The following is a 14,112-nucleotide window of genomic DNA, read 5'->3' on the forward strand; positions in this document are numbered from 1 at the left end:
GGGACCATTGGTCCAATACTTTAACGCAGTATTATATTCAGAGGGGCTACTCACACAGCCTTGGGGCAATCTTGTCCATGCTAACTTTTGGGCATCATGGGTAAATGAAAAAAGGTGCCAGCAATCTGGATGCAGGGGCACCGAAAAGAAAGCATTTGCAAGATCAATTACTGTAAAGCAGGTGCTGGAGGCAGGTATTCCACTTGGTAAAGTGCGGGGGTTGGGCACGTTTGGGGTATCTACCTCAATTATATTGTTAATGGCTCTCAAATCGTGCACCATGTGTTGTCACCTGCCCACCCTTCTTGTCTGGCTTCTTTGCAATTGGGAACAGGGGTGTATTGACTTGGGCCTTAATTGGTACAACAACCTGTGCTGCTTTCAGTTGAGTGATTTTGATCCTTTATCCCCTCAGTCCAAGCAATACTCAGTGGGTACTGTTTAATCTGTGGGAGATGGGCTCCTGGTTTAATTTTTATCATGACTGGGGTGCAATCCAGCAGACTTACATCATATTTGCTGGTGGCCCATAATTCAGCGGGAATCACTTTCAGTTTTTGTGGAAATGGCGGAGTGGAGTCCTGGATTAAAAATACTCCACAGGCATAATTTAAAACTTCTCCTGACAGACTACTAACCACTTGGACTCCTGTAGAGGAGTGTAGTCTGTTTGCTAAAATTTGGTTCAAAATGTCAGCTCCCAAAAGATTGGTAGGAACTGTGTCTGAAACTAACACTTTAGTGACAATTTCTGTTTGCTGTCCTAGCCTGAGTTTAAGTGGCTTGGACTCAACCAAATCAGTAGAGGTCCCAGTTAGGCCAACACCAGAGATAACATTTATAGATAATAATCCTGGAGGTAAGTCCTCTATATTAAAAACTCTTTGGCTTGCACCAGAATCGATTAAACAGGTTAATTCTGTTTCTCCTCCAGGATAGGGGAGTTCTTGTAAAAAATACAGTGGTCTCAGCTATTTAACATGATTGATACTGGCATGCCATTTTCCTATGCCTGATCCACTGCTTTTGGCAGAGAACTGGGATCAGCATGAGGTGCCTCTAAGCTCTTTTCCAGTCTATGGTCAGGAAGATGGCAGAATTTGGTTATGTGTCCTTCCCCATCACAATTGTAGCATATAATTGGTCCCCGATTGCCATGATTTCTGAAATTGCCTTTGCTTCTTGCTCTTCCTCTCTGCTTCCCCTTGTACATAACCTTGGGTTTGCTATCTTTTTGGTTAATCCTGTTTTCTATGGATAACAGGATAGGCAGGACGTCTTGAATAGACATATTGCCTGCCTCAGGCCTTGCTGTGAACAACTTTTCTTTCAACTGGGGTATTAAACCATCAATACTGGTGTAGATGGACTTGCAGTTTCTCCTGCCTTCTCTTCTTCTATTTTAATGCCTGCTTCCTCAGCCATATCGCTTAACCGCCTCCAATAAGCCTCTGCTGCTTCCTCTTTCCCTTGCTTAGCATTCATAAATTCAGCATGTCTGGTTTGTCCATATATTTGGGGCAATTTTTCCTTCAATTTCTCACAAACCTCCCGTCCACTAACCATCTTACCTAGATTTTTGAAGTCTACACCACATTCTTTAAGTATATAGCTAGACATGTTGCTTCCCACTGCTTTAATAAGAAGCTGGTAAATGTCAGTAGCAGAAGCCTCATATGCTTCCTGTGCAGCCCTAAATTTGTTTGCAAACCCAGCTGGATTCTTTCTAGGATCTCCCAATCCCTCTACAATGGCTCTCATATCTTGGGGACTAAAAGGTACATGCCATTTAATTTGGGACTTGCTGTCAACAGCATTACCCTCAAAAACTAATTGGGTTCTGACAGGATAAACTGCAACAGATTGCTCTGTGCCAGGGGCAGAAGGTCTGGCATTTCCCTTCTTTCTCTCTTCATCTTGCTGCCACAATATGGAAATCATGGTTTGCTCTGGAAGTTCAGACTCTATCTCTCTTTCTCTGGCCAAAGTCTTAAGTTCAGAGAAATCTAGTTTTGCATATGTGCCTTTTGATTTATGCCAATCATCTGTTTCTAGGATACGAGCCAAAATCCTCTTTGTAGGTTGATATGGGGCTGTCAAACCTCTGCTCTCTACTATATTGCATAGCTCATCTTTTGTGTGTTCCATGTAATCTAATTCTTTTCCTTTTGTGCGTGGACCCCATAAAGCCAAACTGGCAGCCACATAAGGTTGGGGGGTCCTCCTCTACAGAGTCTTCTGGCCAAACGTAGTAAATTTGGGCAGTACTTTTATTAAACATCTCCGTCAAGCCAGTTTGATTTGCTACTTTAGCTTCTGTCTCCCATGTGCAAGCTATTCTCCACATTCCTTCACTGCACAGTAGTGGGCCATAATCGTGCAGAAAAGTTTGCCATACTTGTAAATCAAAAGTCCCTTCAGATTTTAAAGGTTTAGCTGTTCCCTTTGTCCATTCTACCCATTTATCTAGGGGCTCAGTATAGGTGGAACCGTACCTTCGGTTCATATATTCTCTAGCACTCATCTTGCGCTGGACATTTTCTGAAGGCCTCTCTCCCTTCATTCCCTTAATTAATTTAATGCCCATAATGACTGGCCAGTCTTCTCTACTTGTGCCTATACCCCCTTGCGTCTAAAACAAATAGTACAGCAAATCTGCAGATTTACAAGAATAGTCTCCACTTATCTACGTGGATAGAAGGGGTTTATGACAATAGACAAAACACTCATTAAGAGACCCTCCTCGTCTCTTCTCTTCTGTGAGTTTTATCAGACCCTACCATGCGCCTCTGACCCAGGTCTCCCACAAGGAGTCAAGGCAGGGAACTGCAGAGGATTTTCCCTATCCACACACAGTCCAACCTGTGAAGGGGGACACATACACATTCACACACTCACGTTACCCAACCAGAAAGGTCTGAGAGTGGTCTGGTTTCCTTGAGAACCGACAGGATACATAGGAAAAGGCAGAAATATAGCAAGCTTAAGGGCAGCTTACCTAGCCGGCATTTGAGGTCTGCATTTTCCGATGATCTCGATCGAAGCGTGGTTCCTTCTGGAGACTCTGCTAAACTCCTGATATGACTCGCCAAGCTGATATGACTGATTTCTGATTGGGACTCTAAAACAAAGTTAATACCGCAGCTGCAGGAACAGATTCACAGGACTCCATCACTGTGCTTAAAATGTCCGTTCAGTGAAAATGTATTATTACATGTTATTTTGTACATAGATAAGAAAGGGGTGGTGTGAGATGTTATTAAAAACTAACAAATAGAAATATATTATTAAAAACTAGCGAATAGAACAATTGCAAAAGTAAAAATTTTAGAAGGGAGGTGGGAGTAGATAGCATTTAGTAGAAGTGTCTGTGTGTTAGGTGACGGTTACAGAACACATTTCAACAGTGAGAACAAAATGGAGTCTCTTGTGCTTAAATGAACAGTACAGTGAATGTCATAATTAAAGTAAAATTTAACACAATACTAAACAATCACTTTTTATTTAAAATTGGCCAAAAATCAACTCACAATGCTGGTACACTATAAAGCTGTGCACTTCAGTAAAACCACTCATCATTATTATTATTATACAGGATTTATAAAGCGCCAATAGTTTACTCAGCACTTTACAATATCAAAAGCAGATAGTACAGTTACAGTGCAATAAAACAAGAGGATTAAAGGGGCCCTGCTCATAGAAGCTTACAATCTAATAGGGTGGGGCAAGTGGTACAAAGGGTTGTAACTGGGGGCGATGAGCTGATTGAAGTAATAAAACCTTAGTTGGTGTGATAGGCTTCCCTAAAGAGATGAGTTTTCAAGGACCGCCTAAGGCAGCCAGAGTAGGAGAAAGCCGAACAACTTGAGGTAGAGAGTTCCAGGGGATGGGAGAGGCTCTGAAAAAGTCCTGGAGACGAGTATAGGAGGAGGAGATGAGGGAGCTTGAGAGTAGAAGGTCTTGGGAGGACCGGAGAAGACTGGGTGATATGTGGAGACAAGATTGGTAATGTAGCTCGGGCTGGAGTTGTGAATGGCTTTGTATGTTGTTGTTAGTATTTGAATCTAATTTGCTGGGTGATCGGAAGCCAATGTAGGGATTGGCAGAGAGGGGTGGCAGACTGAGTGGTTGGTAAGGTAGATTACTCTGGCAGCAGCATTCATGATAGACTGAAGAGGGGATGGCCTATGGCTCTCCAAGGTAGGCCTATGAGAAGGGTGTTACAATAGTCAAAGCGAGAGATAACAAGGGAGTAAATAAGTAGCTTGGTGGTTTCATTAGTTAAAAAGGGGCAAATTTTACAGGTGTTGCGGAGGTAAAGTCTACACGCTTTTGACGACGATTGGATTTGGGGCTGAAAGGACACGTCAGAGTTTGATTACACCTAGTACCCTGGCATGAGGGGAGGGATTGATGGTTGCATTATTGATCTTGATGGAAAAGTCATGAAGGTGGGCACGGGCAGAGGAGAATATCATCAGCTCGGTTTTAGAGAGCTTCAGTTTAAGGACGTGGTGCGACATCCATGCTAATATGTCAAGTTAGTAATGTGAGAGGAGACTGAAGGAGTGAGGTGAGGAGTAGAGAGATAGATTTGGGTGTCATCAGCGTAGAGATGGTATTGGAAGCCATAGGAGGTTATTACATGACCAAGGGAGGTGTAGATAGAGAAAAAGGGTCCAAGAATAGAGCCTTGGGGGACCCCTACAGAAAGAGGAAATGGAGAGGAGGAGACAGTAGTAGAAAACACTGAAGTAGCGATGTGATAGGTAGGAGGAAAACCATGAGAGCAGAATCTTGAAGGCCAAGGGAGTGAAGTTTATTGAAAAGGAGCGAGTGGTTGATGGTATCATAGGCTGCGGAGAGGTCTTGTAGTAGGAGTATGAAGTACGGCCATTGAATCTAGCAGTTGGAACATGTAAGACTGATTATCGACATTACCTCTCATACAGCGTTGCAAACATGTACTTCCGGGTTTGTTTGTGACCTCACTAGCGCCTCCCCAATGCACTTCGTCTGGATGTGGGAACACATAGTGTTTAGCGGCAACACTTTTTTTGGTATAGGTTTTTGGTTGTCTTCACTGGATGTATTTTCAGTGGTGGTAGCGCAAAAGATTCATACAAACATTAGTCGACATTCACTTTTATGAACTTTTGTAATAATGTTCATATAAAGTGCAAAACAGACCATCCACCCAAAAATGATAATTCAAATCAGTTTCCACAAGGTAGTTACACTTGGGCTGAAAAAAGACACATGTCCGTTTAGTTCAACCAAAGTGCAGCCAGGTGTTATCACTTTTCAGTGATTTCTAAGTTCCCTAGGCTTCCATACACCCACAGTGATTAACACACTCAGCAGAATATATATAATATATATAATAAAAAAAAATCTACTTTTAAGTAAGATGGTCCTATAACACTGATTATAAAAACTCCACAGGCTGACCTGCGTTCACTTCTTCCTTCCAGAAAGGGAGGGAAACTCCATTGTAAAAAGTTTCTTTATTAAAACTTATAACGCTCACTAAAGGATCACATCACCGTTGCAAACTCCCTAATAAAGTGCATGTGGCCACCACAAGTATGTTGACCTCACATTGTAAGTTCTGTCTGACCTGTTTCATTTGTTTGGACGTCCTCAGGAGCAGGGAGAGCATTGTCTCCATGATAGCTGATATACTTTGGTATGCCTGGTACATGTTATACGGAACATCTAAAAATATTGTGCACAAATAGCACCCCGAAAAAATGTAACATTTTGTCTGGAATATCTCCTGCAAATAGTGTATTTTCTGGCATGTCAGTGTGCCTAGGCATGCCTTGTGCCTATAACCTCATGGTTGTATGCTCCAGTGTGAGTAGGGTTGCCCCCTCATCCCTTTAAACCCAAACACACATGAATTACACAGGTTCTGAGGCTAACTGAATGCAGATAACTGAGTGAGTTTAATTACCACCTTAATCAGCCACAGAACCTGTGTAATATGTGTTTGAGTTTAAAAGGATGAGGTGGTAACCCTAGGTGTGCGATCGAAGGCACTGCTGTCTGACTGAGGAGATTTGTAGGTAAACTTGGTGATGATGCTACTGTGCTTCTCACTGATCATCTAGGTATGCAAAGTTCTGCCCCATTAAGGCAGACACCTCCACACAGACACAGTGCAGAACATGGTTTGTAAGTTGCTCATGGGGAAATGATCAGATGCGGGAAGACCAATCCGTAGAAGACTTGTCCATTTACCTCTTTCTAGGCACAAAGTTCAGTTCATCAAAGTATTTTTTTTTTTTTTTTGTCCACATTTTGAAACACTTTTGATTTTATAGACTACCATAGCTCACCACTTCTGAAAATGCTATTTTCCAAACAGTCTCTGGCTTCATAACTTTGTTAGTGCCTGATCTTGGAATATCATACAAGAAGTCAATCTGATCTGCATATTTGTTGTGGTCAGTGCTTTACAAAGCGTTGTCTGGTGATCATGCTGATCTAGTGACTAACTTGTATTTTCCTAATTTAGAACTGTGTTAGAATGAAATCTGTGGCATGAGCAACTTGTTTGATATTGTTGAAGTTCAGTGGCATCTTCTTTTTTTTTTTTTTTTTCTTTGCAGGAACAATACTGAGGCTAAAGGGCGCAATCTTAAGAATGGCAGTTTTGGATTCTCAAGGAGTTATAATTCCACCAGCATATGAACCTTGGAGGGAACCCAATGCACCTGAAGATAAGGATGATAAGGAGCGATTGAAAAAACGGAGGCCAGTTTCAGTGTCGCCCTCCTCGTCTCAGGAAATCATTGAAAACCAATATGCAGTGATATGTTCTGAAAAGCAGGCAAAAGTGATCTCACTGCCCTCCCAGAACTGCATTTATAAACACAACATAACAGAGACTTCTTTTATCCTCCGTGGAGATATAGTGTCACTGAGTAATAGTACCTGCCTTGCATGTTTCTGTGCCAATGGACACATTATGACTTTTAGGTAAGGGAAACCAACCTTAACATTTCTATGTAGCGGGATTAACATATAGGCTAGTAGTAGGCAACAGTTCTATTTATATGTATTTTATAATTAACAAGAAGCTTTAACACCTTCAAAATCTTTATATAAACGTTCTCCAGCATGAATCCCCATACTTGAAATACTCATTAACCTCTCCTGTGTATAAGCCACCAGATGACTCTTCATGCTGCTGTTGGCTCCCAATTCTGGACAGCTTGGGTCCACACTGATGGGGAATCTGGTTATCAATTATGTGATCACTTTGCCTTAGTAGTCACATGCAGGCTGGAGGCTTCATTGAGAAAATTAAAGCTTTAGGCTAGCAGATGAACAATTCAACCTTCAGGCTTAAATGGTATGTCAAGTGCAACATGTTTAAAGTGGCGCTAAACTACTTTTTTTTAATTTTATTTTTTTACAGCAGTTCTAAAATATCAAGTATATCATGGCTTTCTCTTTTGTTCATTGACGGACACAGCACTTTAGTCTTGACCTTAGGGTTATATCACCTCCTTTAGGAGAGGACTAGGCAGAACACAACAAAAAAGGGGGGGCGGTCCTACTGGCTATAACCCCCCACACTGCTCCCAGCAGCTCAGTTTTTTTTCTGCCTAGTCTAGAAGGACCTGGCTCCTGTGGGGACCAGTGGTCTTTGAAAATTTTTTGCTGTTTTTGTTTTTTCTTCCTGTGATCTACAATCAACAGCCGGGCTGGGAGACAGGCAGGATAATATAGATCCTGGTAGTCTCCCCAGCCTGGCCATCGAGCGCGTGCAGACATTAGCTCTGCGCTGGGTCAGCCGCGATAGGCCCCATTCTGGTCTGGGGCGGCCGGTGAGCTATATGCTCCGGGGCACACATATGACCGGGCTACTGCTGTCTGAGTCAGTGTTGCCATGGCCAACAGCCAGTCCATACTATGCGGGAGATGGGTCTGTCTGTGGAGTGCGTCCAGCAGTCCCTGCAGGAGGGGCGAGTATGGTTCCACCTGTTTAGGCAGGATGGAGCAGCTGGGCACTCTGGGGGGTCATTTAGGGGGTCTCTATCTCCCTGCCTCTTTCCCTCCTCCCCATCCAAAGGGGGCGCTGCGTGGCTGGGCGTAGGGGGTGCGGTGCACTTACCTGGCCCGGGGGTCCTCCGGCGGTCTCTGGGTCCTGGCAGGGTGTTGTGCTGTCACTTGTTTGTTCCCTTCGTTTGGTCGCCTCGTTTGGTCGCCTCGTTTGGTCGTCTCGTTTGGTCACCTCATTTGTTCGCCTCGTTTGTTACCTTCATTTGCCGCCATGCAGGGGGAATGGTCACCGCGGGAACCGCGGCCATTATTTTCCTATAGCCGTGGCCATTTTCCCGGCGTTTTTGCGCATTTTTGTCTGAGGCGGCCGGCGGCCATTTTCTTGTAGCCATGAGGGACAGTGTCTGTTAGTTCTCTAGCGCCGAGTGGCTGTTTAAGCCAGGAACAGTGCGGAACTGACACAGAACACCTCGTGGGTTGGACACCAGCAGAGGGGAGAACGGACAGCTGCACAGCACAATGCCTTGGTCAGGGTGGTGAGTCCTGCGGAGGGCCCCTCAGTCTGTGGCAGCTAGGAGGGTGGGCATTTTTTTTCTCTTGCCTTAAGTCCTGGGTGACAGGGTAGAGTGGGTCAGACATGGCGTCGGATGCTGGCGCTTCTTCCCCAGACACCCCTGTGATAGCAACCCGTTCCCCTGCACCTGCGGTGACCATGGACGCTCTGTTGACGGTCTTGGAATCATATGTTTCCAGGGTGGAAGCTGCGTGCGGGCGCAAGGTGGGTAAAAAACACCCCCTCCCCCCGTCTTCCGGGGAAAGCTCTGATTCAGGTGTTTCCCTACCTAACTTATTTTGATAAGTTTATTTAGGAGTGGGAACGCCCGCAGCATGCCTTTTCAGTCCCGAGGTGAATGGCGGTGCGTTATCCCTTTGAGAAGAGTTTTCTGAATAAGTGGACATCTCTGGTCGTTGACCCCCGGTATCTAGGTTAAATAAGGTGACCGCGATTCCGGTGGAAGGGTCCCCCTCTTTCAAGGACCCTGCCGACAGAAGGGCCGAGGAGGTTGCCCGGTCCATATTTACAGTGGTGGGGTCGGCGCTTCGGCCGGTGTTAGCCAAGGCTCTGGTGTCACAAACACTTACTGAATGGGCTAAGTTGTTGCACCGCGAGTTGGGGAAGGAGCAGGTTTCCCCAGTCTGTGTGGAACTGGCAGACCAGTCTGTGCACGGCCTTAAGTATATTTGTGATGCGGCCCTGGATACGGCCCCTTTGCTTTCTAGAGTCTCGGTATCAGCAGTAGTGCTGCATCAGCTGATTTGGCTCAAGTATTGGTCTGCGGACCAGACATCTAAGAAAGCGCTGGCGGCGTTGCCCTTCCAAGGTGGGAGGCTGCTTGGCGCCTCGCTGGATGACATTATTAAAAATGTTACTGGGGGAAAGAGTACTTTGCTCCCACAGTCCAGAAAGGGTAAGGAGCCACGCCATAGGCAGGGGCCCTCTTTTTCTGCTAAGAAGCGGCTTTTTCGTCCGCCTATGTCGGCGGGTAAGAGTTCCCAGTCCGACAAGGTGCCTGCTGAGGGACAAAAGCGTCCCTGGTATAGCAAGCCAAACAAGCCTGCGAACAAATCAGCTTCTGCATGAAGGTTCGCCCCCGCCCGACTCTCAGGTGGGGGGGTCGCCTTCGGGAGTTTGCAGACCGGTGGACTTCTCCAGTAGGTCTGTGAGCTGGTTTTGTCAGGCTACAAGATAGTTTCTTTCTTGTCTGCCAGACAGGTTTTTTTCCCTCCAACCTTCATCTTCTTCCGGCTCGTTGGAAGGCCCTGTTTGGTGCAGTACAGGACTTACTATTGCGTGGGGTGATAGTGCCTGTACCAACATCGGAAAGGTTTCAGGGATTCTACTCCAATCTGTTTGTAATCACGAAGAAGGAAGGGATCCGTCCGGTCCTGGATCTCAAGGCCCTCAATTGTTTTGTGAAGGTGCGGAGGTTCGGGATGGAATCGGTTGGTTCTGTGGCCGCTGCACTTCATCAGGGGGATGTCCTGGCGTCTTTGGACATCAAGGACGCATACTTGCATGTCACCATATGCGGCAGACACCAGAGGTTCCTGCGATTTGCGGTCAGGGATGAGCACTACCAATTTGTAGCTCTTCCCTTTGGCTTAGCTTCGGCACCAAGGGTCTTCACCAAGGTGCTGGCTCCGATTCTGGCGTTGCTGAGACAACGAGGGATCTAAATCGTGGGTTACCTGGATGACCTCCTCCTGAGAGCAGCTTCTGCCTCAGAGCTAAGGGAGGATGTGGCGACCACCATACAGACTTTTCAGGAGTTTGGCTTTGTGTTGAATCTCCAGAAGTCGGTGTTGCTTGCCGACCCAGCGCCTGGTATACTTGGGGTTGAGTCTGGACTCCTCAAAGGTGAGAGTCTTTCTTCCTTCAAGCAAGCTGCAGACACACCAATCTGCGGTACGGTTACTGATGTCCTACAGGTGGTCGCTGCTGCGTTTTTGCATGCGGGTTCTGGGCCTCATGGTAGCCACTTTTAAGGCGGTACCATATGCTCAATTCCACGCTCGGGTCTTGCAGAAAGAAATCCTGTCCAAATGGGACAAGTCTCCAACATCCCTGGATTGTCAAATCCGGGTGAGCTAGCTAGCCAGGGCTTCGCTTCTCTGGTGGCTGAGGTCCCCGGCCCTTTGGTCTGGGAAATCATTCCTTCCTCTTGGACGGTGATCACGATGGACGCCAGCCTGACCGGCTGGGGGGTGTTTGGGATATCCAGTCGGCCAAGGGTCGCTGGTCGCAGGAAGAATCCTGCTTGCCGATCAATGTGCTGGAGCTGCGGGCGATCAGGCGGTGCCTCTCCACATGGTTGCAGAGGCTGCAGGGTCATCCGGCCAGGATCCAGTCGGACCACGCCACGGCGGTGGCATATGTTAATCATCAGGGTGGGACAAGGAGCTCAGCGCCGGCGCTGGAGGTCTCCTACTTCCTACAGTGGGCAGAGCAGCACGTGCTGGCTCTGTCAGCCATGTACATTCCGGGCGTAGAAAACTGGCCGACGGACTACCTCAGTTGTTGGACCAGGGGGAATGGTCACTGCATCCGGAAGTGTTTCAGCTCATTTGCCTACGGTGGGGCATGCCGGATGTGGATCTCCTGGTCTCTCGGCTCAATCGGAAGGTGCAGGAGGTTTGGGGCCAGGTCAAAGGATCCCTGGGCGGACGTGTCAGACGTGTTTTTGGCCCCATGGGGGCATTATCGGCTAATTTATGCCTTTCCCCCTCTCAGGCTCCTCCCTCGTCTGCTGCACAAAGTGGAGATTCCGGTGATTCTGATTGCCCCAAACTGGCCTTGACGTCCTTGGTACGCCGACTTAGTACGAATTGTGGCGGATGTTCCTTGGCAGCTGCCGGTGCAGGAGGACCTTCTGTCTCAAGGTCCGTTTCTCCACCCTGCTTTACCGTCATGGCTGTTGAAAGCCAGGTGCTGAGGGATCGAGGGCTGTCTGCTTCGGTAATTTCCACTATGCTAAGGGTGCGAAAGTCTTCTTCCAGGAAGATTTATCATCGCACCTGGAAGGCCTACATCTCCCTGTGTGAGGAGGTGGGGTGGCATCCGCATTCATATTCGGTTTCCAGGATCCTGCTATTTCTGCAGCGAGGAGTCAGAAGCTTGCATTTAAGCACCATTAAGGGGCAAATATCAGCTTTGGCTGTCTTTTTTCAGCGACCCTTGGCAACTCACTCATTGGTGCCTACGTTTGTTCAGGGGGTTCGGCATGTGGCTCCTCCGGTACGTTCGCCGCTGCCCCCGTGGGATCTGAATCTGGTGCTCTCGGTACTTCAGAAACCACCGTTAAACATTAGGGAGATCCCTTTATTGACGCTCTCTCGGAAGGAAGTCTTTCTAGTGGCTATTACATTTGCAAGGCGGGTTTCTGAGTTGGCGGCCTTGTCATGCAAGTCTCCTTATTTGATCATCCACAAGGATAAGGCGGTGCTGCGTCCGCAGCCCTTTTTTCTTCGGAAGGTTGTTTCGGCCTTTCATCTAAATGAGGACATTGTGCTTCTGTCCTTATGTCCTCGGCCGTCGCATCCCAAGGAAGTCTCTTTACATTCTTTGGATGTGGTCCGGGCTCTGCGGGTGTATATGTCTGCTATGGCTCCTTTTCCGTAGGTCGGACTCTGTTTGCCTCGGTGGCTGGTCCGAAGAAGGGCCTGGCGGTCTCGTCGGCCACCATTTCTCGGTGGATCAGACAGATTGTTCAGGCTTATGCCATAAGAGGGCGGGCGCCTCCCTTTCCCGTCACGGCGCATTCCACCAGGGCTATTGGTGCTTCCTGGGCTTTCCAGCATCAAGTCGATGTGGGCGCATCTTCATATGCATGCTTCGGCCGCAAGGTTTTGCAGGCGGCTGTCTGAGGTTGCGGCTCCTCTGATGGGGAGTTCTTTTTGTTGTGGGTGAAGTTTATTTTTCTCTGTGTTCCCACCCCTCATTTTTGGAACTGCTTGGGGATGTCCCTAAGGTCAAGACTAAAGTGCTGTGTCCATCAATGAACGAAAGAGAAAATGGGATTTTTGTAATTACCGTAAAATCCCTTTCTCTGAAGTTCATTGATGGACACAGCACCCACCCCTCCTTTTTATGTTTGTACTGCTTTTTGATGAACTGAGCTGCTGGGAGCAGTGTGAGGGGTTATAGCCAGTAGGACCACCCCCTGGGTGGTACTATGCTTGTTTTGTTGTGTTCTGCCTAGTCCTCTCCTAAAGGTGGCGATATAACCCAAAGATCAAGACTAAAGTGCTGTGTCCGTCAATCAACTTCAGAGAAAGGGATTTTTACGGTAAGTACAAAAATCCCATTTTTTTTCTCTTGCCATTGTTTTCAAGCTTATTTTTGTTATGTGCACATTTCCTATCCTCAACTGGGAGAATAGGATGGCGTTCTCCCAGCACAGAGACCAGGGTCTCACAATACTAACGATCGGAGCTCAAAATTCCAGGTCACCTGATCACTGTGATGGCCTCTGATTGGCTATCACAGTGATCAGTCATTGTGAAGCCCGCCTCTGTGTTTTCTTTCTCTGTGAATGGACGAGCGAGATACATCGTATCTCTCTCCTTGCAGAGAAAAAAAAGTGAATAAATACATTTAATAATTTAAATTAAAAAAATTTAATAAAAAAATGCCTAGATCAAGGTTTGATCTAGGTCAGTGCCAGGGTTAGTGTTTGGGTCAAAGGTCAGGGTCAGTATTTTTTGGGGGGCAGGATTTTTTTTTTTTTTTTTTTATTAGCATCAGTGTGTTTTAGGTAGGAAAAACAAAACAAAATGTGCATATTGTTTTTGTGCTGTACTACAGGTATATATAACAACTAACATACACATATGTGGTATCGCTGTTATCGTCAGGAGCCAGAGAATTTAATTTGGGTTGTTCTTTGGTAGAAGGTTATGGAAGTACCAAGAAATATACAGCTACATTTAAAAATATTTTTTTGGGCCAGTTTTCCTTTGATAGTACAAACAATCAGGAGATATTAATTTACCACTTACCACTAAATGAAAGCCCAATTTGTTCTGAAAAAACAAGGTATAATCCACCTGGATGCACAAAGTAGTTGTGGTGATTTGTACGATTTTACAAACGCATGTCAAAGTTGCTAATTGTGCTCAGGCATTTAGATTTGTTTTACTTTTCGGTGCGAAGGGGATAAGCTGATCCTTACAATAGTGTAGCTCAATTGTTGAGGTTGTGATGTCATAAGAGAAGCAGTAATGAAAGAACCTTCAGTAAAGGCCAGTTCACACCAGAGCTGTTGTGGTGCAACACAACATCAAGGGAAATAACATTGGCGGCTATTGGTGTTCACACCTATGCGCTGCATTGCCTTGTGTTGTGCTAAAATGATTAGTGAATTGTTTTTTGTGCAATGCATGGCTGTAATAATGCTATAGAGCACATCCTACTGCAATGCATCCTCAGTACAAATAAAGTGTAAATAAAGGGTTTTCCTTTCCAATATCTTGCCACCATCTTGTTTTTCTATACTACAATCTGCAATCAAGAAGGAAGTGATGTCATAGGAAATA

At 46.2% G+C, this 14,112-nt stretch overlaps 1 protein-coding gene across 2 annotated transcripts in view; it reads left to right on the plus strand.

The window, feature by feature from the left end:
* STXBP5 (syntaxin binding protein 5) overlaps positions 1-14,112 on the plus strand; it is a 723,304-nt gene that overhangs the window by 652,581 nt on the left and 56,611 nt on the right. For both annotated transcript variants that reach the window (XM_073627823.1, XM_073627824.1), the window contains one exon: positions 6,618-6,987. In XM_073627823.1, the coding sequence (XP_073483924.1) occupies positions 6,618-6,987 (370 nt within the window). The remainder of the gene's footprint in view (positions 1-6,617; positions 6,988-14,112) is intronic.

Source organism: Aquarana catesbeiana, linkage group LG04, assembly GCF_042186555.1.
Source record: "Aquarana catesbeiana isolate 2022-GZ linkage group LG04, ASM4218655v1, whole genome shotgun sequence".
In the NCBI taxonomy this organism is placed as follows: domain Eukaryota; kingdom Metazoa; phylum Chordata; class Amphibia; order Anura; family Ranidae; genus Aquarana; species Aquarana catesbeiana.